The following is a 23,123-nucleotide window of genomic DNA, read 5'->3' on the forward strand; positions in this document are numbered from 1 at the left end:
GACATGCGTGATTCACGCACTCGTGACCGACGCGCTTAGGGCGGCCCAGCGGCCGAAAGGGCCGTTTCTCCCTGGCACTTTCGCATCTCCGACCTCACTAAAGAGTGTGCCCGGTCTTGACTCAGATCTGGTCTCTGACCACCATGTCGTTCAGGATGAGATGCATGCCCTCTGGGTCGCTCCCTAACCGACTGAAGGTTGGCCGGTATGCGGGATTTACGCTGCGGTGGAACTCGACTGTTACCCGGGATCCTATGACTGGGGAGTTCACTGCTCTGCCGGATATTGAGGTATGCGCTATGTGCTATGCGGATCTTACTTTAGGTTAATGAATAATAGCCTGCCAGACTGCAAGTCCAAAAGACTGACTCCCCGCGCCCCCCTCCCCCTGCTTCTAATCTCGTCTTCGGGCATACATTTGTGAGGAGCATTATGCAGCGCTGCTAGGCTGGAGACGTCGCTCACCTGAGACTCGCAGACTGACCATATGCTGACTATCTCATGGTCCGCTCGAACGGGTTGGGATACCCCCAAAATCGTCCCTTGTGAGTCCTCCGGCTCAGAGCATGTTCGGGTCTGAGCATGCCTCGTCTTTGACCTGATATAGACGGACCCCTTAGTCTGTACCCCAGCACGAGCGTCTTTCACTATGCTCAGACCATCTTTGAGGGCATGAAGGCGTACCGGGACGAAAAGGGTAAAGTGACCCTCTTCAGACCTGATATGAACATGAAGCGCATGAACAGCAGTGCACAGCGCGTGGCCCTCCCCGTGAGACATTACTCGCATAACTGTAGTTCGCTCTGACTCAAAGGCAACTGGACCAGACCTTCAACGGAGACGCGTTATTGCATCTGATCAAGGAGCTTATTCGCTTGGACAAGCACTGGATTCCCCAGCAGAAAGGATACAGTCTATATGTTCGGCCTACCATGAGTGCGCACTTCTCGGTGGATCCTCGGACTCCGAACTTGTTCTGACCTGCGTCGTCTCCATATAGTTGCCACTGAAGCTGCCATCGGGATCCACCCACCGGCAGACGCATTACTCTTTGTTATCTGCAGTCCTGTAGGGCCATATTATCCTAGAGGTTTCAAACCTGTTGGTCTGTATGGGACAACTGAGTATGTGCGGGCCGCTCCCGGAGGTGAGTCAAGGCGCCTATATGACCGAACAGTTCACCTAAATTTCTGCTTAGGTACTGGTGCATATAAACTTGGAGCCAACTACGCCCCTTGTGTGGTAGCGCAGAAAGAAGCTGCTAAGCTGGGCTACGAGCAAAATCTATGGTTATACGGCCCTGAACACAACCTCACGGAAGTAAGTGGTTTCGCAAGTCCCTTCGAATATATCTAATGGTAATCCTGGCAGGTCGGAACTATGAACTTATTTGTTGTGTTCAAGACTGAGGATGGGTGTAAGTATTCGGGGTATATTGAGCGCAGGGCGAGGTAAGCTGACTTGCTGTTAGCCGCGGAACTCGTCACTCCTCCCCTGGATGGCATGATCTTGCCGGGAGTAACCAGGGATTCAGTACTTGCGCTAGCAAAGGATCACGCTTCTGGAAAGTACAAGATCCCGGGTTTGTCCGACAAGTTGGTGGTCTCCGAGCGGCCCGTCACGATGAAGGAGGTCAAGCAAGCCTCGCAAGACGGCCGGCTGGTTGAACTATTCGGAACTGGTGCGCTGTCCTCCGTGCTATACCTTACATGACCTTTTACGTCGATTACAGGAACGGCGGCTGTCATCAGCCCGGTTGACAGAATCGGTTACATGGGAGAAGACGTGCTTATCCCTACAGGTCCGGATGGTATGGGCCCCGTCTCGAAGCCTATCTGGCAGGAGCTTGTTGGTAGACAAATGGGCTCTATACCTAGTGAATGGAGCGTGCTTGTAACAGAGTAGTCATTTCTACGTTTCGTCCTGTTTGGATTATCAGAGGATGGTGTACGTCAGTGGTTATTCCTCAGGACAACTTTGGCAACAGTAGTATTTCTACCCAGCGCAGGTGAGGTCGGAAGAGTAACAATCATGCTGCATTCTGCTGCGATTCAGAGTCCTTGCGATTCAAGCAATGTAAGGTACTTGAACCTGTAGGCTCTCTGGGAGCGACGAATCATACGGTTGCCGTTTGAAGCAGGACCTCTTATGATTACTCATGCGCGCCTGTACGCGAATCCGAGCATCGAAGCAATAAACGCGTTACTACTTTCACGTGCCCCCGTGACAAGGGCAGAATTCCATGACGTCTCCGTCGAGGTCTGAGTAATGACTCTGAGTCTTCAGACTATAATTTACTACACATGTTACGGGCTTGTGTGCGTTCTGCATCGCATCTGAGACGCTATGCTACCGCCGAGTCTCCTATCGTCGTCGCAAAACCTCCTCTGGGTCCAGCGAGGATGAACGCACGTTCCGAACTGGATGCTCAGATTCTAAATCAGCTTTCAGAAAGGCCATCGACAAGCAGAATCAACCTGGAAAGCCTCGTATTACAGTACATGGAGAGAGGTGGGCACGTCCTGCAGACCGCCCTGCCATACGAGTCCCGTCCAGGCAGGCATAGAAAGGTCAGCCTGACGTCTGCCGCAGAAGATGGCGTTACCATGATCGCGCACTGCGTTCAAGATGGAGAGAGTTATAAGATCACGTTGTCGTCCGGCTTCGCTTTACAGGGGTCCGGAAAGCATGAGGCGGAGTCCGTTGTGGTGACCTGCGCGCATACCCTGGAAGAGGTACGTCGCCCGGTACTTCCCTGACTTAAAAAGAGAAAGAACCTATGTTTTGACTGCGCTAGGCAGATCCGGCGCTCACCGCTACTGAGACATAGCCAGTTGACACCGATTGTCGATTCATCGTCTGACTCGGAAACTCGGTTGTCTGGGAGTTTTGTCATATCTGGGTCCCGGGAGGGAACAGAGTTTCACCCCGTCTCTGAAGTCCTATCAGCCTTGCACCGGTCAGACCTGGTTCTGTTCCGCAAGAGTGGGCCGGCGCTGAAGACGATGCCCGTCTCCCCATATCCCGTGCATCCGAATGCTGTTATTCGAGCGCATTTTGTCGTGGACGAAGAGCCTGACGAACCGGGATGGGTTCCGTGGATAGGTGGTACCTGGAGTAAGTGGGTTCGGGGGAAGGTGGTGGGTTACCGCGACTTCGCGGGTCGCGAGGCTAAGGTGAACTTAAGCGTGACTTCTACGTGGGCTTCGAGTGATAATTGTTATGATCAGCCCGGAACATATGATGCTCTGTCGCACCTTATGTTTGAGCCTCCTCCGACACCTGGCTCCAGCGGAGGCCCTATCATCGATGAGGAGTCCGGAGCCGTCGTAGGCGTGATTTTAGGTACGAGGCAGGATTTGGGAATTCAAGGCCTTCGTGGATGGGGTGTTCCCGCAGAAGCTATCTTCGAGGTAACATTTGTTTCATGTATGATTTGGGATCCTCGACTAAAGTCTGTTGCTAGATGTTCCAATTGCCGGGTCTCGATCTCAAGCAGTAGATAGGTCGGGTAGGGTTTCCAGACAGGTGTAAATTAGTTGGATATTCGCAAAATGTATCGTCGAGTTAGCAAGTAATCTCGGATCTCCACGACAGCACTTGGACGCGGCTAAAACCCCGCAGCCTGAGCGTGAGAAAATCAACTATCTAGCCAATCACAGCTTGTCGGAAAGCCAAATGCGCTCACACCTATAAAGACCCTGTCGTCCTGTTGCCCCTCGTGTAATCTCCCTCCTGCCTCTGGATCTTCCCTCGTCGTGCTGTCCCTCCAAGTCTCAATTCCTCCATACTCTGGTTGTTGCTACCGCTCTAGGTATCGTTTATACCGCCACAATTCCGGTGTCTGAGCTTGTTAGGCTATCAATGCCGTCATACCTCGGGACTCGCCCAGCTCCTGGTGCGGGTCTGCTTGTTTGATCAGGTTTCTGAGTTCATGCGGATGCTCGTACAACTTCTCGCGTATATCGACTGACCTGCATAGGTGAGCCATGGCCCTGCTTGTTGACACTTTAATCCCCAGGCTAGGTTTCGATCCCGCTGTCGTAGGGACTTCGCAGTATGCCGCTGCTCTACGCCAGCCTGCGTTGTTCAATGATATGGTTATCTGATCCCCGTCGACTCCGGCTCCCATGCGTCCCGGTCTCAAGCTCCTCTCGCTGATGCACCTTGCACCTCCTGACCCCATTCCCGGCACTTCTTTCTTCTGTCTGCAACAGCGGCGCTCCCGACCTTCGATATCGTCTCACACTACAGGCAACGAGTCCCGAGTCAGGGCGCGGCTTCCCCTGACTCGGGGATTGATATGCTTAGGCTGTCAGTCGGCTCACTCCCGGAACGGAGCTGGGATGAAATTGGCTGGCCCACCATGTGGACGTTGGAATACTTCGCGCTGGCTTTATGGATTTACTTCTGGTTACCCTTCCTTGTTGGCTACATCTCCGTCAACCGGATTAGCCGAGTTGGCCTGTCTGACAAACTCGTTGCACCACATTTTCACCGCGCAGTATATCGGCGGTGGTTGGATCAATACCGCTGGTCCTAGGTCGCTGAATGTCTGATCGTTTTCACGCCGCTGCGTTGGTAACTGGGAATTTCTGATGGCTGGCATCGGTTGACGGGCAAGGTTCCTGCGTCTCTCACTACATGCTTGGCGATTGCACGGCCCCTATTTGAGTGTCCCGGCAAAGCGGAGGAGCGTCCCTGCGTGGCGGGACGGAGGCGAGGTAGGGTAGGAAGCGTTGCTGCTCGATAGGGCGGAGTTCGTCTATCCTTCTGGGTGATCATAGATGATTGGTGGCGACTTAGTTTGACTCGTGTGTTTTATACCCTTGAATGCAGCGGATGGCAAGGTTTCGTGCCTCTACGTGACAGGATACTTCGAGAATACCACCTGGTTTGTGTCCACCATAAGCGTCTGAATCCGCTCCGTCGTATAGTGCCTGTTGGTACCAAGTCCCCGCTGACGTCGCCTGATGTGCATTCGTACTTCCTCTAAGGGAACCATGAGCAGCGCCGACTTGTCCAAGGGCGGCAGCGTTGTCTGTAGCTGACGCTTCTGTCAGCATCACAAAGTCGTTTGTATAATGGCGATGAAATCTCGGACGACTATCGAAGAGTGCTACAAAGGTGACGAAGGTGAGCCGGCAGTTGCCGAGTAAACTTGCCGGCCAACGCTGTTCTACCCCATCGTGCTCCTGGACCTTGTAATCGCAATAGCTGTCCTTCTACGTTCCCCGTCATCCAGCACGAGCACCGCTAGTCCGTCCAACAGATTTATCGAATGATTTTTGATGCGCAGTCGGAAGGACACCTCAGATCATGGCTTGTCAGGACGCTTGAACCAATGTGCGTAATTGATGTTGGTCGCGTTCTGGACTGCAGTCACCTGGAATTGGGCTAATACACGTTTATCGATAGATGTGATGCTGAGCCAGGTGCTCTTGCGGACTATGTGATTGCCCTCCTACGCCATTCTGGGCCAGAGGCGGAGATGCGGAAGGAGTTGCAAGAGCAATTGGAGGAGTTTTTGGAAAAAGGTGCGTTTCGCCAACATCGTCGCGTGATTCCCCTCTTGCTCTAACACGCTTTATATTATAGAGGGCCCGCCATTCATCGACCAGCTCTTTGCTGCACTCCGATCCAAGTCTTATTTACCCTACTCCGCCGCCTCGCCACCCCCGACACCCTCCGGGTCCGCTCTGGATAACGATAACGGCATCCCTATTCCGCTCGATGGTTTACTAACCCCCTCCATCCCGTCCCCCGAGCGCGGTCGGAAGCGAAGCTTCGATTTTGACGAACGCGACGGGCGACCCCCGGCTAAGAGCGCGAGGGTCAGTAATGACGGGCAGTTCTCCCGGTATTCGAATGGACGGGGGGACCATCGATCAACCGGGTCGTGGGGAGCCAGGCCGGAGCGATTTCCAAGGGGGAATAGAGAATTTGCAGATCCTATGGATTCTGGGATGATGGGCATGGCGGGAGGTATGAATGGGCGGCTTGGACAGGCGTACCAACCTCCGGGACAGAAGAGAGGCATATGCAGAGACTATTTCCGTGAGCTTGCCATCATGTCCGTCCCGTCGCACTGCTGATCACAACGACTAATACAGACAAGGGATACTGTGCTCGCGGTGCGATGTGTAAGTTTAGCCACGGAGAAGACGCTGTCGTCCCGGGACAGCTGCTCCCCATGAACGGCCAGATGGGCGGGATGCCGTTCGGTCCTATGTCCCTTGGTGGTGGCGGTGCCTATGACCCCAACGAACGGATGGACATGCGACCACCAGGCGGCGGTCGTATGAATCGTGCACCACTATTACCTCGAGTGCAGCAAGAGGGCGGTGGTAGCCAGGTGTTAAATCCTCCCACGTCAGGGGAGCTGCCTGTGATTCAGGATTTAACGCCGCGCGTACCAGAAGAAGATAATGGAGAGACCAAGAACGGAGATGTGTATCAGACTCGGAATGGTCAGCAAGGTGGACGGGGGCATGTGCCGATGGATGTGGAAATGTCTCTTCCTATGCCTATGCCTATGCCCATGCACATGCCCATGCGCGGTCCGTCGAGGGGAGCTATGAGAGGACGTGGACGAGGTGGTATGTTCTCTGCCGAAGTTCACAATTTCAGACCCGAACGGAAACGAGACGACAAAACGCTGGTGGTGGAGAAAATCCCGCAGGACAAGCTCAGCCTGGACGCGGTCAACGGCTGGTTCAAGCAGTTCGGGACTGTCACCAATGTCGCGATAGACACGCATACATCGAAGGCCCTGGTCAGTTTCTCCACTCATGATGAAGCGCATGCTGCATGGCGCTCGGAGGAAGCTGTGTTCGGGAATCGTTTCGTCAAGGTGTTCTGGCATCGGCCCATGGAGGGTCACGGACAACTGGGTCAGAGGCTATTAGCAGCTTCGGCACCCGTTGTGGCCAACATGTCCACTAAGGAGGATTCTCCTGCTGCTCCGGGTCTTCAGCCATCAGGGGCATCCCCTGCTGGACGCAAGCCCTCGACATCATCGTCTGCTGCGGCCTTGGCTGCGAAGCAACAGCTGCTTGAGCAGCAGATTAGCGAACAAAAGACGCTGATGGAGAAATTGGCCACGTCCACCGGAGAGGAGAAGAAAGAAGTCTTAGCGCGTCTGCGCCAGCTGGGCCAGGAAATAAAGGCGACTATGTCGAGCCCAGGATCATCACTCCCATACGCTGCCTCGCTGACCCCTACTGTGAAACAGAAGACGCCTACCCCCGGTCCAGCTGATCTGGAGCAGAAGGAGAAGGAGAGGTTGGACAAGGAACTTGAATTACACGCTGTCGCTACTGCTGCTGAAGGCGAGAGCACGGAAGGTCTCAAGGCCAAACTTGCGAAGCTTCAAGCAGAGGTACGCGCTTTTTACATCGTATACGAGATTTATCTGACTTGATGGATGTTTAGGCTGCTAGCCTTGGGCTTTCTGAAGGATCTTCAAGCTACGGCAGCACATTCCACCGGCCCTATAGAGGGCGTGGACGGGGCGGTCGTGGATTCTATCGTGGAGCGATGCGTGGTGGCCCCCCCAGAACGAGTCTGAAATTAGACAACCGTCCGAAAAAGCTCCTCATCAAGGGCGCGCCTAGTGAAAACGTGCAGGGTGTACGGGACTGGTATGAAGTAAGCTATCTTTCCTCGGGTCTTTGTTCTCCGGTTTAACGTTATGTTCGTAGGCCACCGGTCATATGGAATCCTTGGAGACTCTAGACAATGGTGACATTGTTGTGTCTTTCAAATCCCGGGGAGCTGCAGAACAGGTACTTTGTACTGACCCATTGCCGTGTTCCCTTCTCATTCTTTCAATCCGCAGGGTTTGGCTAAGGGAACAAACATCCCCTCTGTTGGTCAAGTGCGGATATCCTGGTTTACTGGACAATCAGCGGGCACAGCTGCCGACACCAGCGCATCTGCAACTCAAGACGCAAGCGAATCAATGCCGCCTTACGACATGGACACTCGCCATTCACCCCCCGTTCAAGAGGAGGTCACGGCGAGTGGATGGGGCGATGAGGAAGATGGGATGGGGCTGTTATAGTACTACCATTTACAATCTTGCTAATGCTCACTTGTGTATATTTATTCCGTATCGTTTGCCTGTGCAGTCAGCGAATGCGACTGGAATACGGACGCCAAGCCCGGCAGCAATATTATTGCACCTTGCTGTCATGGATAAACTGAAGTCAAGATACAAGTAATTAGATACTGTTTAAGTTTACGGTCTATTTGGTGTCAGGTAGCGCGGCTATAACTCGCTGGAGTCTTCGTGATAGGAAATTTCTGCCTCATCATCGACAACAAAGCTACCGATGGCATACTCGTCGCGGACGTCGTCGTCCTGTCGTGGAGAGCTCGAGATGAGCTCTGTCTGAATCGGCCGTCGCCCGCGGTCAGGCCCGAAGGGATATTGCCTTACAGGATTATGAGCGAAAACAGGTCCCAGTCCTGGTGCTGGCGCTTGAGTAAATAAACTTTGACGGTACGCCGCTGCCTGGTCGTAAGAAGGTGACACTTGAGTCTCCGGAAGCTCTTGCAGGAAGCGTCGATCTGACTCATTAGCGACTTCTTCGAAGTCGTCAGATTCGCCCTCGCTGGACTCATCTCCCGAATGAGCAGCTTCGACATCGAGCCAGACCCTGCTTGCGCCCGGGTCAACTAGCTGTCTGCGACGTCGCTGCTTCATAGGAGCAGCGTTATCCGCCGAAGTCGCTGCTGCATCAGCACGGCGCAGACGACGCGGTCGAGGCGCCACGGGAGAAGAGTCCACATCAGCTACAACCCTGGGTCGCTTCCTGCGAGCACGAAGGGCACCGACAGCGAACGACGCTTCGGGCATGACCATCTCGTGTCCTCCAGATACTTCCCGAGCCGTCTGGAAACGAACTGGTAACGGAGGCGGAGGCATATCCCGCCGGACGGTCCCTCGCTGTTCGCTGGGTGAACTCTGTATTATTATTGGTGACATGCCGGGATTGGCAGGGTTTATCGAAGATGACAGCGGAAGCCTGCCTTTCACGACCCGAGGATTCCTCAGGCCGTCCTCATCATCTCTTCCTGCAGGAACGTCTTGCATCGAGGATGAATCAGCTACTTGCAGGTGCAGATCTTCGTCGTCATCAAGTAGCCAAGACATATCTTGAAGGGGCCCGTTATGCTCATGAGAAGCTTGAGGGGAAGACGGGATATCAGCGACCTCCTCTCCGTCGGGTTCCCATTCGTCCAGGCGTAGGGCGGGTAGTGGAGGCTCACTTGAGGCTCGACTTTCCGATATTGCAGCAGCTCCGAAGATCTCATCGTCAGATCCGAGGGACAGTTCGGAAGGGGATTCGCTCTCGATCTCTATGATATCCGCCAGAGGGACATCAGGAGATGAGGGGATAGTTTGATCCCGTTCGGAGGTAGGACGAGGAGGACTGGAGCTTGGCATTGGACTGACGACTGGAGGCGAAGGACGTCGTTGTAATGCAAGCCCTCGTTCGATCTCCATGTCGTCGGAATCGTCCTCGCCTCGCCGCGAAAGCTGGGAGGACGTTATCTGGGGCACTACAGTCTTCCGTTTCTTCGTCTTCGTCGCCTTGGCTGCCTCCACCGCAGTCTTGGTCTTTCGCAATTTCTTCGGCTTAGGCGACGACTCTGCAGCGGGAGTTGAGGCGCATCGACGTGAAGTAAATAGTCCGCCTTCCAGCTCTGCATCCACGTCGTCGTCCTCACCAGCCTGTTCATCAAAGCCCTTTGCATTTTTCTTACGCTTCTTGGGAGCGCCCTTCGCAATCAAGTCTCTCACCGAAAGGAATCCCGAGGCAGCGCCTGCCGGAACGTTTCTCAGTGGATCATCGTTTCGCTTTCGTTTTTTGCTTTTGCGGGGCGAATTGCCTTCACTAACAGCAGCGACCGTCTTCTCTTTGGTGTCGCGGACGTACTCCTGTATGTCCATCTCCATCTCAATGCACTGTGGATTCACGTCGTCCGGCAAGAGACGTTCAACATCGCTGTAGAGTTGGAGGTCTTCTCCGCGGACTATAGATTGTTGCACTTCTTGGTACTTTGTCTTGGCTTTGGCCCAGTTGGCTTCTTCGCGGTTCTCCGCGACCAACACATGTATGTAGCCATCTCGTTTGCGTCCCGTCCGTCCAATACGTTGAAGCTGGGGAGACCACTGAAGTGAGCCCACTTGCGGATAACATGGGGAAACTAACCATGCGTATTGGTGTCGACTGCGCGTCATAACAGATGACCATATCGAGTTCGCCGATATCAAGACCTTCTTCGCCGACAGAGGTGGCGACTAGAACATTGAACTCTCCAGCTTTGAACTTCCGGATAACCTGTGCAATGGTGAGCTCTAACGAATGCTCGAGGGCAGCATCCAAGCCAGGCTCTTACCTCCAACTGCTCCTTCTGTCCAAAGCCTTTGTTACCCTGCTTGTCCGCTCCCTGTCCGACGAATTTCGTGGCTGTGATCATGGGGCTCTCCTGATTAAGCCACTCCACGACTTCGTCGACACATTCTCTGTAAGTGACGAAGACCATCGCCCTCGTCTGCGATGGGCCATCCTGATCATCAGCTGGCTCCTCGGTCGCTTTCACGAAGTGCTCGATCAAGAGTGCCTTCAGCTTCTCCATCTTCGGATGTACTGCGAGGCCCCTGTTGTATTGTTTCTCCATTTCGTGCATGAGTTCTTGGAAGACTCGGTCCTTCTGTAAGCTGCTTTGGGCCTGCTTTGACGATGCTTGCTTGCCAGTCTCCTGATTACTTCCTCCCGAGATCTCTTGAAGACACTTGTAGCACATGCTGATGCTACATTCGAGCTGGACCACGTAGAGTCATACAGGTCAGTGGCATACATGAGCTGGTCACAGAGGTACTCACTAGGTAACCCATTGCTCGGGCCAGTTGTCCTAGGACCTTCAGGGCGGGATATGCCCATGTTAGTGATTGTCGATCGGGCCGTTTCTGGATGTCTTGCATCCCTAAATTACATGAAAATGGTTGCAACATGACCGGGTCGGGGCTCCCACGGAGCAAACCAGCCTGCCTTAGCTTGCCCATTTTCCCCTGCGAATGACAGGTGAGGCAAAACAACCGCGAGGGATGATCCAACGGTAGGTGCTTACATCCATCAACTTAGCCAGCAGGTTCCGTATCTTGACAATGTCCTCGTTCATGACAATCTTATGTTGCTCCGTTATCTGGTGTATGTACTGAGTTGAAACTGGCTGTAAACTGTAGTATCTTTGCACACGTACCTTCTTGTGCATATATCCCTGGAGGTCGATGCTATTCTCGTCTCGAATTTCAATCTTGCTGATATGTAATGCGCGGACTATGTCCTGGACGACTTCCGGCTTGCCGCCAGGCGTCGCCGTAAGTGCCAAGACTCGGAAATGGGGGTTCTTCGCCATCATATACCGCATAACCTGGGCATATGCGTAGTCTCCCGTGCCCTTATGTGCTTCATCTGTAGAATAGATACAAAAACGTAAGATGCAGCCATATCGACACCTGAAGCAGGAGGTAGTTGGGCGTACCAATGACAAGCAGTATTATGTCCATTGGATCACACCTCTCAGTTGCAAGGTCACTCATGAAGGTTTGAGGAGTCATATAGAAGACGCGCTTCTGCCCCCACTGCACTCGGAGAATAGCTCGTTAACTTCACGTCGCAGTCCATTAAGATTATAAACTAGCCCTACTTACGTGTCTGGCCCGAATGTGTGTGGCAACGGCACCCGTTAATTCTGCTGCATCTGTTCCTGGTATTCCACATGTCTTGTGACAGGCTTCAATCTGCTGTGACACAAGTGGCTTCGTTGGCGCAACAAAGACCACCTTCCCTTCCGGAAACCAACGATAGACTTCAAGACGCGAAAAGCAGCCGCGATTCAGGGAGGATATGGGTGGCGAGGACAGGTGATATACTTACAGTTCAGCATGACGACACCTGCAATAAAGGTCTTGCCAAGACCCGTTGGGAGAGCGACAAGCGTGTTCTCGAATAGCGAGTTCCGCACGATATTAAATTGATAATCCCGCTTCGGTTTATTAAGTGGATATATCCAGGTCTTCATAGCCAGTCGGTCGGGCTGCAGTTTCATCGGCGGAGGCTGGTGATACTGGACGTCAGCGCCTGCAGAAATTCCGTCTGCAGAACTCACGGCTTACCGGACTATATAGACGGAGAAGCGAGATGTTGTTAACATACTCAGCTTAACGAAGCGGGGTTGCAGCACTTACCCCACTACCGAGTAAAAGCTGTGAGCAATGGTGGGCAACGAGTGTGCAAGGGACTGCGTACCAGAAACCACGGGATTAGGAAACTGCTCAAACTCAACCAACTCCTCATCCTCCTCATCTTCGTCTGCTTGAAACTTTCCCTTCCCTTTCAATTTGGATCCCCTCTTCCAGCCGGTCTTGGCGAACTCTGTGTGATCCCATTGCAAGACCTTCTTGGCGGGCTTGCCGAAAGGATTGCGAGAGTTGGACTTCACCCGCTGCAGAGGAGCCCTGGTGGAGGGGTGCGGCTTGTTCGATGAGGCTTGAGGCTGTAAGACATCGCCGAAGAGAGTGGTCTGCACAGTATTTCTCGACGCCGTGCGGGCGAGGGGTTGTCTGCTGGGGCCGGCTCCGGGGTCATGTAATACAGAATTCTGCTTCTTAAGCGCAGTCTGTTCTATACGCTGTAGCTCTGCCTCGACCTCGCCGTAATCGTCGAAGGAGAAGTCAAAGTCCGAATCCTCTCGGGCAGGCGCTGATGGTGTAGGGGGTAGCTTTTTCGGGGAGTTGGCTGGCGACAGGTGGGCAGCTTCTATAGCGCTGACCTGGTTCAACAGCGACGCATCAAATTCGTCGGAGAAATAGCCATCTGAGCTCATGTCGGACGGCGACAAGGAGAGAGAGACAGGAGTGGCGGCGGCGGAAGCGGGACGCGTTCTCATCAGGCTTCGCGTTCAGATCAGGTGACCCGTTTATTTGGCGCTGCTTTGTGTTATGGGTCACCGTGCCGCCTCAGCCACTGTCTCAGCTTGTGCTTGTCTCATACTGGTCCTCGACGCCGCTCATGTCTGCTGAATCAATCGCACGCTGGAACGCAATTCCCCTTGATAGACCCGAGCCCGGGCCAGAACAAGCCTCTACTTTGAAGGTACCCTTTGCTTGCTTTTCCCTGGCCTAAATTGCGCCCGTACTGCCTCTCCCTTCCCCACCTTCCTCCAGCGTTCAAGGTCGGAAGATGGACACTCCGACCGCGATGACGACGATGTGTCGCTTGTGTCGCGCTCTCCGTCTCCAGTGGATCGTATGGACGTCGACCAGAGCATAGACAAATATGACGAATACCACAGAGGTCCTACTCGAGAAGTCATCACCGTGGAGACCAGGTTGAAGTCCACAAATAAGGGCTTTGCCATGCTGGCCAAGATGGGGTGGGCCGAAGGCCAGCCTCTCGGACTGTCTGGCGACGGTACGTCAAGTATCCGTATGGCGGTGTGCTTTTCTGAATTGGATCGCCAGGTCGCATTGACCCAATTCCTTTCACAATCAAGAACGACTCCACCGGCCTTGGAAAAGTAACTCAAGATGTCCGCATGATCGAAACAACTGTATCTCAACGACGGGAGCTTGACTCGGAGCGGATGACGAAGGAGTCGGAAGAACAACGCAAAGCACGGGAAGTGCGTGTTTGCTGTCATCTAGTTTCTATCGTGTCTAATCATATTGCGTCTAGGATGCAGCAGCAAAGAAAGCAGCGCTTCAACAAGAGATATCGAGCACGCTCCGCCCATTCTACTGCGAGCTTTGCGACAAGCAGTTCAAAAATGTAGCGCAATATGACGAACATACCAATTCGTACGCTCACCATCACAAAGCCCGCGCCCGAGACATGCAGGCCGCGCAAAAGCTGATGCAAGGTCGTGGGACTAAAGAAGACGTGGATCGCAGGAAGGAAAAAGAGCGGAAGAGAGAAGAGAGAGAAATGCGCAAGCTGGCTGCTGCGGCTGGGATAAAGCTAGCCAAACCTCCGGCACTAGCTTCCGCGGCTGCAGCGCCTGCACCTTCTGAGACTGCGGGGCCCAGTACAGGGTTCAAGAAATCCGGATGGGCGACATTATCTCCCGCTCCCCAGGGGGATCCCTCCCGTGTCCAGCAGGACGTGAGCGGATCCTCCTCTGGAGTAGCACCTTCAGCTCGGGCTGATCAGGCAGGTCCCCGCACACCTCGACCGCCTTCGAATCCTGCCCCAGCTTTCAGCTCTGCAGGGCAAATGTCTCTCGGTTCTGGGCCGACACTATCTCAGGTCGAGGTACCATCTAACCCTTCTGTGGCATCGAGCTTCCGCTCGGGATGGGCTCCTCCCTCGCAGACTGCTACTCCATCTGCCATTCCTCCTGCAACACCCTCCGGCGCTAGCGGCGGCGGCTGGGCGAGAGCTGCACCCCTTACGCCCGCTAAGGGAGGATGGGCTACGGTTTCTGACCCAGCATTGCAGCAACCGGCGGGGTCTCTCCAAACTACCTCCGAAAATCAGTCTTCGGACGCAAATGTAGCAGCGTCCACCGCTGTCTCACCTGTTGCACGTTCCTCTCCAGGCCAGCGGCCTCGTCCTGCTCCGGAGGAAAAGCGTTCCAGTTGGCAGAACTTCAAGAAAAAGTCATTTCGTTGATATGTACCTATCCTGTCCCAGGTATGGCGGGTGCAGAATGTATGGGATTATGTCCCCACGGGAGCCCGTATTGAAGATTAATATTGCGGTCTGACTGATATCAGAAAAGGGGATTTTGTTGTACTAAGGAGCTACTACACATATGCTTGTCTTGTATAAGATGACAATGGGGAGAAAGAAATGACAAAGCACAACTGAAGAACGCGACTTAGAATAAAGAAAAGTAAATGCACAACCTGCTCTACACGACACGACCTATGTCCAATTACTCCGAATCGCTCCCAGAACTGTCGGAACCATCGCTGGAGTCGGAGGAATGGTCGCTCATGTCCGCCCTGGTCCCAGAGCCACCGAGATTAGCGGCTCCGCCCTGCTCAAAAAGCCGCATACGCTCTTCAAGCTGACGAATCTTCTCCGTCTCCACGTCCTCATCCATACTCTTCCGCTTCAGCCCGCCAGTACCAGTCCCCTTCCCGGTTCGACTTCGCTTGGGCGCGGCATTGCGTTGGAGAGGACGCAGAACAAAATTGTAGAGCTTCGTAAGGACCGCAGCTGGTAATAGATCAATCTCCAGCTCGATTTCCTCCGTGCTCTGCGGAGGTGGGCAGCGATATGAAGTGAAATAAAACAATAGTAAGATATAGTTACTCACGTCACGAATCTCAGGAACGCCCTCATGGATTATTTGAATGACCTTCTCAAGTTTCGCCCCATCAAGTTTCTGGATAGTCTCGCTGAGGTCTTTCTTCTGCTCGAAGGAGAGGACATCGTCTTCAGGGATAGCTGCCTTCTTGCTCTTCTTCTTGCTCGAAGACAACTGCTTGGAGACCCTGCCGGCAGCCTTCGACGAAGAGGCGACAGGAGCAGGTTTCTCTTTCTTCTCCTTCTTTTTCTTCTCTTTAGGCGGTTTAGCCTTGAGTCCTGCAAGATTGGCTTTCATTGTCTCGATCTGGTTCTCCATCTCTGCGATGGCGCCTGGTTACGCATTTGCCCGTGTTACCAGGTGCCCCACACATTCAAATCAGTGGAAAGGACTTACGGGCACGCTCGTCGTCGGTGTCGTCTTCCTCTTCGTCTTCCAGGTCACTCCCTTCATGCAATGGTGGCAGACCCTTCCATTTCTCATCGAAGAGCTTGTCCAGCTCTACGCCCGCCTGATTGACGAGAGTCCCCACGGGGTTGAAGGTGTAACAGTTGCGAATCATGAGCTTGAAATCCTCGTAGAATTGTCGAGCTGTTTTGTATTCATGGGCTTCAAACTTCTTACGCATGGTCGACATATCCATGGGAACCTTGATTATCTTAGGATAGGTTGGGATGTCAAGCTTCTCCCAATCTATACATTCATTCAGCGAATGAGACTGGCTACTACGCATATGGCGCACGTACCGACGGGCTCGTAGAAATGATTGGCGATGTCATAATACTGCTTTCGGTGCAGTTCGGTCAGGATCTTGCTGCAGTATTTCAGCTGCTCTGCCGTCCTGTCGTCTCGAGGTACCCTGGACTTGCGAGGTCGCTTCGGACCATCAGCATAGGGCAAGTCGCGAGGAGGAGGGGGGTGAATCTCTCGTTTAGGTCGACTACTGATACTTTCTTCCGAACGCCGGATAGCAGGAACCGACGTGGAGGGTCGACGAACAGCGGACTTTTTCTTGGACGCAGCAGGAGCTGGGGGAGGAATCGGCGACGGCTTCTTCACTATCGTCGGCTTCGGCTATGAAACTGTGTGAGAGGGTATATACAACACGTGCCTGAAGGTAGCGTTACCTCGTCGGGCGGTGGCATCTGTTTGATCTGTTTGTCAAAGACCGCCTCCACCCTCTTACCCATAACCGAAATGACGTGGTCTGGGCCATTGAACGTTTCGCAGTTCTTGAATATCAACCGCACGTCGTGGATGAATTCATCCGCGTGGTGATAGTGAGGACTGGTAGAATTGAGGTCGGGTTTCGCAGGATTAGAGGCTGCAAGCTTGTTACTGATGGTCTCGAAGTCCATGGGATGCTTGATTATAGAGGGATAATGAGGTATATTAAGAGCGACAATATCAACAGGCTTGAGGAAGGGGGCAGCGTCCTTAAGCTTTTTGAGCGTGCGGATAGTGGAGACGCAGAACCGATATTGTTGTGCGCTGAACGTAGAAGGGCCCTGCGGCCGAGAGGAGGCAGTGCCGTTGGCGACAGAGGAGTTGGTGGAGACGGGCGGTGGTGTGGCAGACTTCATCGCAAGGAATATACAAACAACTTCAGAAAGTTCCTATTGACGCGTGTATAATGAGAACTCACGTGGGCCATTGAGGCCTGATCCGCGTCAGAGAACTTGCGAGCTCGCTTCGCAGGCCGTTCACCCCCTTCCTCCCGGTCGTCTGGAGTGCGATGTGAATGGGATTCGACGGCCGTCGTCGACGACCCAGTGGGAATCGAGGTAGGGGAATTGGCAATATCACCGTTCGGTGCGGGTGTCGGCGTCTCCCCCTCCATCTCGACGTCCACCTTTTCCTCCTCCTTGTGCTCCTTCAAAGTACCATTCGAGCTTGACTCCTCCGCCATTCTCACGTCATCCAAAAGCTCACCGGTAGGCGGTGGCGGAGTTCCTTTAGGAGGATTTATTGGGATAGATTCTGACGCGTTTTTATAACCGCCAAAAGCAAACCAAATAACCACAATACGTACCTGGAGCTTGCGGCGAGCCATTCAAAGGACGCGTCGACGCGTCGTCGACCATTTCAACTTTGGTCGGCGCGGGTTCGTGTCGCGCGTCACTCTCAACAGCGGCCCCATCGATGTCAATCTTGGACGAAACTCCATTTACGTGCGAGACAGGCGTGTTGGGTGACTCGGGGCTAGGCACGACGACGTCGACAGAGTCATTGGTGAAAGAGAGCGTCTGGTTGTTCGTGTTGTCCGAGAGCGCTGCGTCCATGGTCGCGTGACGGTCACGCAGTCACTCAGAGAGAGCAAGGGAAGATTTGGGGGAACAGGGGGGACTCCGAAGCGGGCTAGGTCTTTATACCTGCGCGGAATTAAGGTTCGATCTCCCGCGCAGGGACCATCCTTTTCCACACCGTTTTCTGGCCTTTTTCCTCCCTTGCTCTGCGGTTTATCGCACTCGCTACTCGTACACAATACGTATCGGCACTATCTACTTGCTCGCGTCCTCCTCTTCCTCCTCCGGGACCTCTGCAAACACGGGCTTGGGCTGGTTTTGTCGCCATGCTGTGAGAACCAATTCCGGAAATATCCGCCACGTCAGCAACAGCCGAGCACACAAACACGACCAAACAACGATCGCGTGAATCATCAACGGGCCATCTTCAGCAAACATTGGAGTACAGATACGCTAGCCGCTTACCTGCCGTCCATTGCGGGTCCTCGTCTGCAAGCTGAGCGTACTTGAGTAACGCCTCGCGGGGCTAGAGGGCATAAAAATCGTCAGCATTCGAACAACATTCGAGTAGCAAAGAAGCACAGATGGTCCAGATGGACTCTTGAAGCCACCTCCGATCAAATATAGAAACCAAAGGTACCCCCGGCACCAGATCTGGGAACAGCCACGAGCCCCGGCTCGGAGAGACCGCGACTGTCTCAGGGTGCGCCATAAACAGGAGCTGCGCAGTGAGATGCCAGTGTCGCAGAGCCAGCATAATGTCAATACAGGAATCAAAGTTTCGGCACTCACATCCTCGTCCCTGGTATTGTTCCGTACCAAATTCTGGACGACGTGCTGCGTTGCACTCGCACCAACCCGTCCACCCTTCCCTGGTCCGGTCACCGGCAGTTCCGGCCTCTTGCTCTTCCTTGGATCCATCCTCTCCTTCTCCCTCTTCCGCTTGCTGCCTCGCCCATCGTCGCCCTCGCGATACATCGGCAACGCATGAGGGGTAATGATAGTCGGCGCTGCAAGGGCGTCCGACATATCCTCGATGGTAGGTTTCTTCGGCGGGCCCTTATTGAGCAAGAGTTTGGCTCCATTGATAGACGTGACAGGAGAGTAAAGCACATGGATAGATCCATTCGAGAGACCTGTTACGATCTGGAAGGGAATTCTTAACCGTGCATATCTGTGCCAGTACGTGACGAAAAGTTCTTACCTGATTGATTTTTGTATGCCACGTTACTTTCACTGGGGTCGTCTCCATTTCTATCTCACGAGCAGTGTCCAAGCTCTCTCTGTTCAGGAACAGCAGTCTGCCTGGTCCGCCTTTCTGTGTCGCGCCCGCGCCTGTCACAATATATTTCTCGTCTGGACTGAAGACTGCGTTGGTGGTGGGGTACAACGTTGTCAGACCTGAGCGGCTTGATACTGGCTTCTTGAAGGACCTGAGGTCCCACACTCATAACAAGTGGTTCAGTTTGACTGATTAGCAACCCGTCTCGTTGAAGAGACTTACATTTCACAGTGTCATCACCACCTCGAGTAAGGATTGTACGCCCGTCAACCGAGAATATGAGCGACCCGGTCTCGGTTGATTTACCGTGCGCTCCTTCTATACTCATGTCCGGTCGGACAAAATTTGAGTTCGTTTTCCAGATGTGGAGGGCCCCATCGAGACAAACTACCCAAAAGTCAGCAACTCGAATCTCAAAAACAACAGCAGTATTCATACCTCCGCTGATCAGATTGCCGTCCGGAGAGTACGCACAAGCATTGACTTTGGTACGGGCACCCCTCTCTTTTGACTTGACTACAATAATCGACTTGTGCTTGCGCTTGTTTTCGGCATCCCATATCCTGTTTGTGTCAGACAGATTTCACGAGCATGTGTCATTGCACATACCGTATCGTAGAGTCGGCAGAGCTGGTGATGAAATATTGCGTGTCCTTCGGATGCCATGCGCAGGAGAGTACCTCGCCGACATGACCGCTATACGACGTGATAGATCAGGCATAGCACTGAAAAGGATTTGTGTACGTACGCTGTATGCTTCATATCGCGTATGTAGGGATCACCCTTTATATATGTAGCACTGCTGTCAGGTTAGACTATTCAGAAGTAAGCTGTCCTCGGGAACACTCACTGCTCCTCTCCATCACGATCATACAACTTGGGCTGTAGCGTGCCAGAGATGACCAGAAACCATTGCCCATCATGAGAGTATTTCACGTCGTGTACCTAGGGTGGCGAAGGTAATCATCATTCAACGCTTCAACAAAGCCTGGGTAGACAGAAAGACCTACGTAGTAAGTGCCAGCAGGTTCCCAAGTCTTGAAAGGCTTACAGCGCGTGTCCATTCCTCCGAAGTCCCACAGCTTACAGTCGTAATCGTGCGAACCGGATAATATCCTTGCACCAGATGGATCGAGGGTAAGGGCGGAGATGACCTTGGTATGGTCTTTCAGAACAAGCTCGTGGGTAGTGGGAAACTGGGGTGCGTCTGCGCTCTCATATTCCAGCCCGCCTGAGTCAAACTCGAGCTCCTCCCCGTGCGTGAAACTAGACCGTGGCGGAGGAGGAGGACCCATTTCATCGGGATCAAACTCTGGCTCCTCCTCTAGTTCATTCGTACTTTGTGAAGGCCCAGACGTGATCGAAGGCTCGTTGCTCGCCCCTTGCTTAAAATCCGACCCTTCCAAGGTAGAAAAGGGTGCCTAGAAAGAACGTCCAACCTCCGCTGACCAACAAATAGCAGACGACCATACCTCCTCTCGCTTCATTTTGTCGAAACGCTTGGGGTCCAGCGTCTTCTTTGTGGCGGTCTTCCCAAAACCTGAAATGCCCATGGCCGCAAAGACGTCCACGTCCTCCATAGTGAAGCCAAAGGAGTGATAGCGCTAATGGAGACAGGCTTCAGTATGCAACTGGCAGTGGGCGCTTGACCGCGAACACGTCTTCCCTGGCCACTTACGTAACGCTACCCATTCTGAGGATTTCCTCTTACGGACGGCGGACAGTAGTCGCGGACGCGCACTCCCTCACTCAGACTGCCCTGCCTGGTTCTCCTCCCTGTAACATCTACCTGGCCGAGGACACCGTCATATTATTGATATTTAGCCGCTCTTGTTTGAATATGCTGAAACGCGCCCGCCCTATCACTCCGCCGCCGCCACCTGAAGAGCCACTAATACCATCCTCATCCGACTATTCCCAGCGCGACATGAAACGGCGCAGAACAGCAGCACCCAGCTTGGACGGACCGTCTCGTGGGTGGGCACCACTAGATGCAGACTCTGGCGACGAAGACGATGAGGTGGATGAATGGCAGTTGGATGACAATGACGGTCGCACTGCTGAGTATTCGCGGGAGACCTCTGAGCGATACAGGGCGTCCAACACGTTACTTCACGACTTGCATGCGGAATATCAGCATAGGTTATTGTTTATGCCGTCGCCATCCCAGCACTCCAGAAGTGATATGCAATCATATCCACCGCACCCTTCTATTACCAGCTGCCCAGCCAAACAAGATGTACTGCGATTGTCCGACAGGCCTATCATGGTCGAACGCAACGGACATCTGCATCGGCATACAAATCTAGATATACAAGGAGAAAAGGAGGGTATAGACACGGCAGAAGGACTTCGGGTGAAAGAGAGATACGAGGAGAGCAACAGGTAAGACGAACCCATTCTTCTACCCGACAAAGTCTCCTAACGATCCCGCCTTTCTGTTATAGACTGCTGCGATCATTAGTTCTCAGCAGAAGACGAGAGTCGACGGAAGGTACCTGAAGCCACAATTCATAATGAATGGGGTAGAGTTATCATAATACGAGTGCGTAGAATGCTCGGTATTGTTCCATAGTTACAGCTTCTGATAGGCTTTCGCAGTCTGCTATATTTATGGGCGATAATATGCGCCGTCCTCGCATTTTTTTCTCGAGTTCGCATTTCCATCGGCATCCTCGCGCAACTTCAACTTTCACATCATCATCATCATTGCTCTGCATCATGCCCAGTATTATGTATCAGTTTAGGCCGCTTTCTTCTCTCTTCTTCCCAGACTCTGTATCGTTCTTTGCAGAATGAGTAATAATGCCTTCCAAGATGCACGTGGATCAGCATCATCACGGCTACTCAGCAAGTGCTACATGACAGCACGATCCAGGATAATTCCATGTAAACATTGCTTTCGCGATATGACCCTTTAGAAGGCTGCATATCCGCGGGAGCAACAGGCATCGATTTGAAAAGAAATAGGCGAGTATCAATTCCACATAAGAATGTGGACCTGCCTACACCCGTAACTTGGAAATCTCTCGTATGCCCAGATCAATGCCACGTCCAAAGACGTTGCTCAGTTCCTCGTTCAGCAGCGATCCCATGGTGCGACCATCCCGCCGATATATCCAGTCATCAGTCTGACCGCTCGACTCGTCCTTCGCGTAATCGTAGCGCTTTGGCCCGCTGTCCAAGAGATAAACCTCGATATGGTCGAGACATCGAAACGATTGACTCACCTAAGCGGTGAGGATAGCCATATTTGCTTGTTCGGAGGCTGCTTGTTTATGACATATGTCCCATGCGGTCCCAGTTTCAGAGTCAGCACCCCACTCTAATGTATTGGGATATCAGGTTAGCAGGAACGGTGTGAGAGTTGCACCACGCACACTATATTCTACCTCGTAATCGGGGTCGTCGACTTCGTCCAAAAGGTTCTCCAGTCGATCCAGCAACTCCTCCATGGTCGACTCCGCCAGGGCGTCATATTTCGACTGTGACAGCCATTCGCTACTACAAATCGCGTCGCAAGGTAGGATCACGAGCGACAGAGTCGTAGGAAGATCTGCCTATCGATATCCTTTTCCCATCCTATCGAGTGCAAACCGAGGCGCGTACCTGGTGCTCACTTGAGGAGGAGGCGTAGCATAGTGCCTTCTCGGTGAAGTCTGGACCATCAGTCCTGTCCGAACGGCACTGCGGTGGCAAGCATGTGTACAGATCCGTGCTTGCTTTGAAAGTGACCGAATTAAATGTTGGGTGAATCGCCTTGACATCTTTATAGAGAACCGAGCTGACATGGTCTAAGATTCCGAGGAACAAGTCGGATGCACATGCGAGGTCCGGGTTTACGCACGAAGCGCACGACCCTATATAGTATACGCAATCGGGCAGCACGATGTCATGCTTATTCCTACCGCGAATGGCGTAATATAGGCTCGTAACTACCCTCTACAACAGATTGAGGCAGAATCTATTGCCTACCGATATTCTCTGAATTACAGTGCCTTGCATAAGAAACTGAACATCGCATTTCCGCGCGCGTTGTTTGTTCGCGCCAAATATACCCTTTTCGGGTAGGTCTGGAAGGCCTCTCGCGGGACCATTTGTTGGGCAGGGACTCGCAGATGCCCCGAGAGGGCTCGAAAGGCTTCAGAGAATGATAGAAATGTATATTCTACAACTACACTAAGGGCTGTAAATCATTATAGTCTTGCCCTAGCTGTATGCCCAGCTAACCCTCCCTCTCGATGGGTCTTTGCCGCACATTTGCC

General features: G+C 53.1%; 8 protein-coding genes across 8 annotated transcripts; 5 read left to right on the top strand and 3 right to left on the bottom strand.

The window, feature by feature from the left end:
- Positions 1-70: 70 nt before the first annotated feature.
- On the top strand, positions 71-2,033 carry GLOTRDRAFT_68954 (branched chain amino acid aminotransferase). Its single transcript, XM_007863021.1, has 10 exons — positions 71-290; positions 340-420; positions 479-545; positions 608-771; positions 828-936; positions 1,001-1,147; positions 1,199-1,320; positions 1,372-1,417; positions 1,472-1,681; positions 1,733-2,033. The coding sequence occupies exons 1-10, from the start codon at positions 144-146 to the stop codon at positions 1,903-1,905; spliced, it is 1,266 nt and encodes a 421-aa protein (XP_007861212.1). The 5' UTR covers positions 71-143; the 3' UTR covers positions 1,906-2,033.
- A 249-nt stretch (positions 2,034-2,282) lies between these two features.
- Positions 2,283-3,573, top strand: GLOTRDRAFT_109203 (uncharacterized protein). The gene is made up of 4 exons (XM_007863022.1): positions 2,283-2,735; positions 2,802-3,176; positions 3,231-3,413; positions 3,467-3,573. The coding sequence occupies exons 1-4, from the start codon at positions 2,304-2,306 to the stop codon at positions 3,500-3,502; spliced, it is 1,026 nt and encodes a 341-aa protein (XP_007861213.1). The 5' UTR covers positions 2,283-2,303; the 3' UTR covers positions 3,503-3,573.
- A 1,590-nt stretch (positions 3,574-5,163) lies between these two features.
- Positions 5,164-8,193, top strand: GLOTRDRAFT_118964 (uncharacterized protein). The gene is made up of 7 exons (XM_007863023.1): positions 5,164-5,346; positions 5,419-5,537; positions 5,599-6,057; positions 6,114-7,381; positions 7,435-7,650; positions 7,704-7,787; positions 7,841-8,193. The coding sequence occupies exons 1-7, from the start codon at positions 5,282-5,284 to the stop codon at positions 8,063-8,065; spliced, it is 2,436 nt and encodes an 811-aa protein (XP_007861214.1). The 5' UTR covers positions 5,164-5,281; the 3' UTR covers positions 8,066-8,193.
- A 79-nt stretch (positions 8,194-8,272) lies between these two features.
- On the bottom strand, positions 8,273-12,900 carry GLOTRDRAFT_102613 (P-loop containing nucleoside triphosphate hydrolase protein; the record flags this gene model as incomplete). The annotated part of the gene is made up of 10 exons (XM_007863024.1): positions 8,273-10,171; positions 10,224-10,352; positions 10,411-10,836; positions 10,898-11,083; positions 11,143-11,217; positions 11,275-11,486; positions 11,557-11,656; positions 11,726-11,883; positions 11,952-12,155; positions 12,324-12,900. The coding sequence occupies 10 exons, from the start codon at positions 12,898-12,900 to the stop codon at positions 8,273-8,275; spliced, it is 3,966 nt and encodes a 1,321-aa protein (XP_007861215.1).
- Positions 12,901-13,085: 185 nt separating this feature from the next.
- GLOTRDRAFT_113421 (uncharacterized protein) lies at positions 13,086-14,004 on the top strand (the record flags this gene model as incomplete). The annotated part of the gene is made up of 4 exons (XM_007863025.1): positions 13,086-13,169; positions 13,241-13,487; positions 13,538-13,698; positions 13,752-14,004. Coding segments are annotated over 4 exons (744 nt in total), but the record flags the coding sequence as incomplete, so codon positions are not given.
- A 948-nt stretch (positions 14,005-14,952) lies between these two features.
- On the bottom strand, positions 14,953-20,438 carry GLOTRDRAFT_32793 (uncharacterized protein; the record flags this gene model as incomplete). Its single annotated transcript, XM_007862122.1, has 18 exons — positions 14,953-15,279; positions 15,340-15,662; positions 15,727-16,023; positions 16,077-16,404; positions 16,458-16,907; positions 16,976-17,310; positions 17,351-17,602; positions 17,755-17,801; positions 18,023-18,102; positions 18,369-18,722; positions 18,781-19,022; positions 19,081-19,245; positions 19,297-19,421; positions 19,468-19,554; positions 19,607-19,657; positions 19,709-19,803; positions 19,869-20,239; positions 20,312-20,438. The coding sequence occupies 18 exons, from the start codon at positions 20,436-20,438 to the stop codon at positions 14,953-14,955; spliced, it is 4,056 nt and encodes a 1,351-aa protein (XP_007860313.1).
- A 252-nt stretch (positions 20,439-20,690) lies between these two features.
- On the top strand, positions 20,691-21,698 carry GLOTRDRAFT_113424 (uncharacterized protein). Its single transcript, XM_007863026.1, has 3 exons — positions 20,691-21,243; positions 21,306-21,403; positions 21,460-21,698. The coding sequence occupies exons 1-2, from the start codon at positions 20,699-20,701 to the stop codon at positions 21,358-21,360; spliced, it is 600 nt and encodes a 199-aa protein (XP_007861217.1). The 5' UTR covers positions 20,691-20,698; the 3' UTR covers positions 21,361-21,403; positions 21,460-21,698.
- Positions 21,699-21,863: 165 nt separating this feature from the next.
- Positions 21,864-22,352, bottom strand: GLOTRDRAFT_32459 (Frataxin; the record flags this gene model as incomplete). The annotated part of the gene is made up of 3 exons (XM_007862116.1): positions 21,864-22,035; positions 22,089-22,183; positions 22,239-22,352. Coding segments are annotated over 3 exons (381 nt in total), but the record flags the coding sequence as incomplete, so codon positions are not given.
- Positions 22,353-23,123: the final 771 nt, after the last annotated feature.

Source organism: Gloeophyllum trabeum (genome assembly GCF_000344685.1).
Source record: "Gloeophyllum trabeum ATCC 11539 unplaced genomic scaffold GLOTRscaffold_00001, whole genome shotgun sequence".
Classification (NCBI taxonomy): Eukaryota; Fungi; Basidiomycota; class Agaricomycetes; order Gloeophyllales; family Gloeophyllaceae; genus Gloeophyllum; species Gloeophyllum trabeum.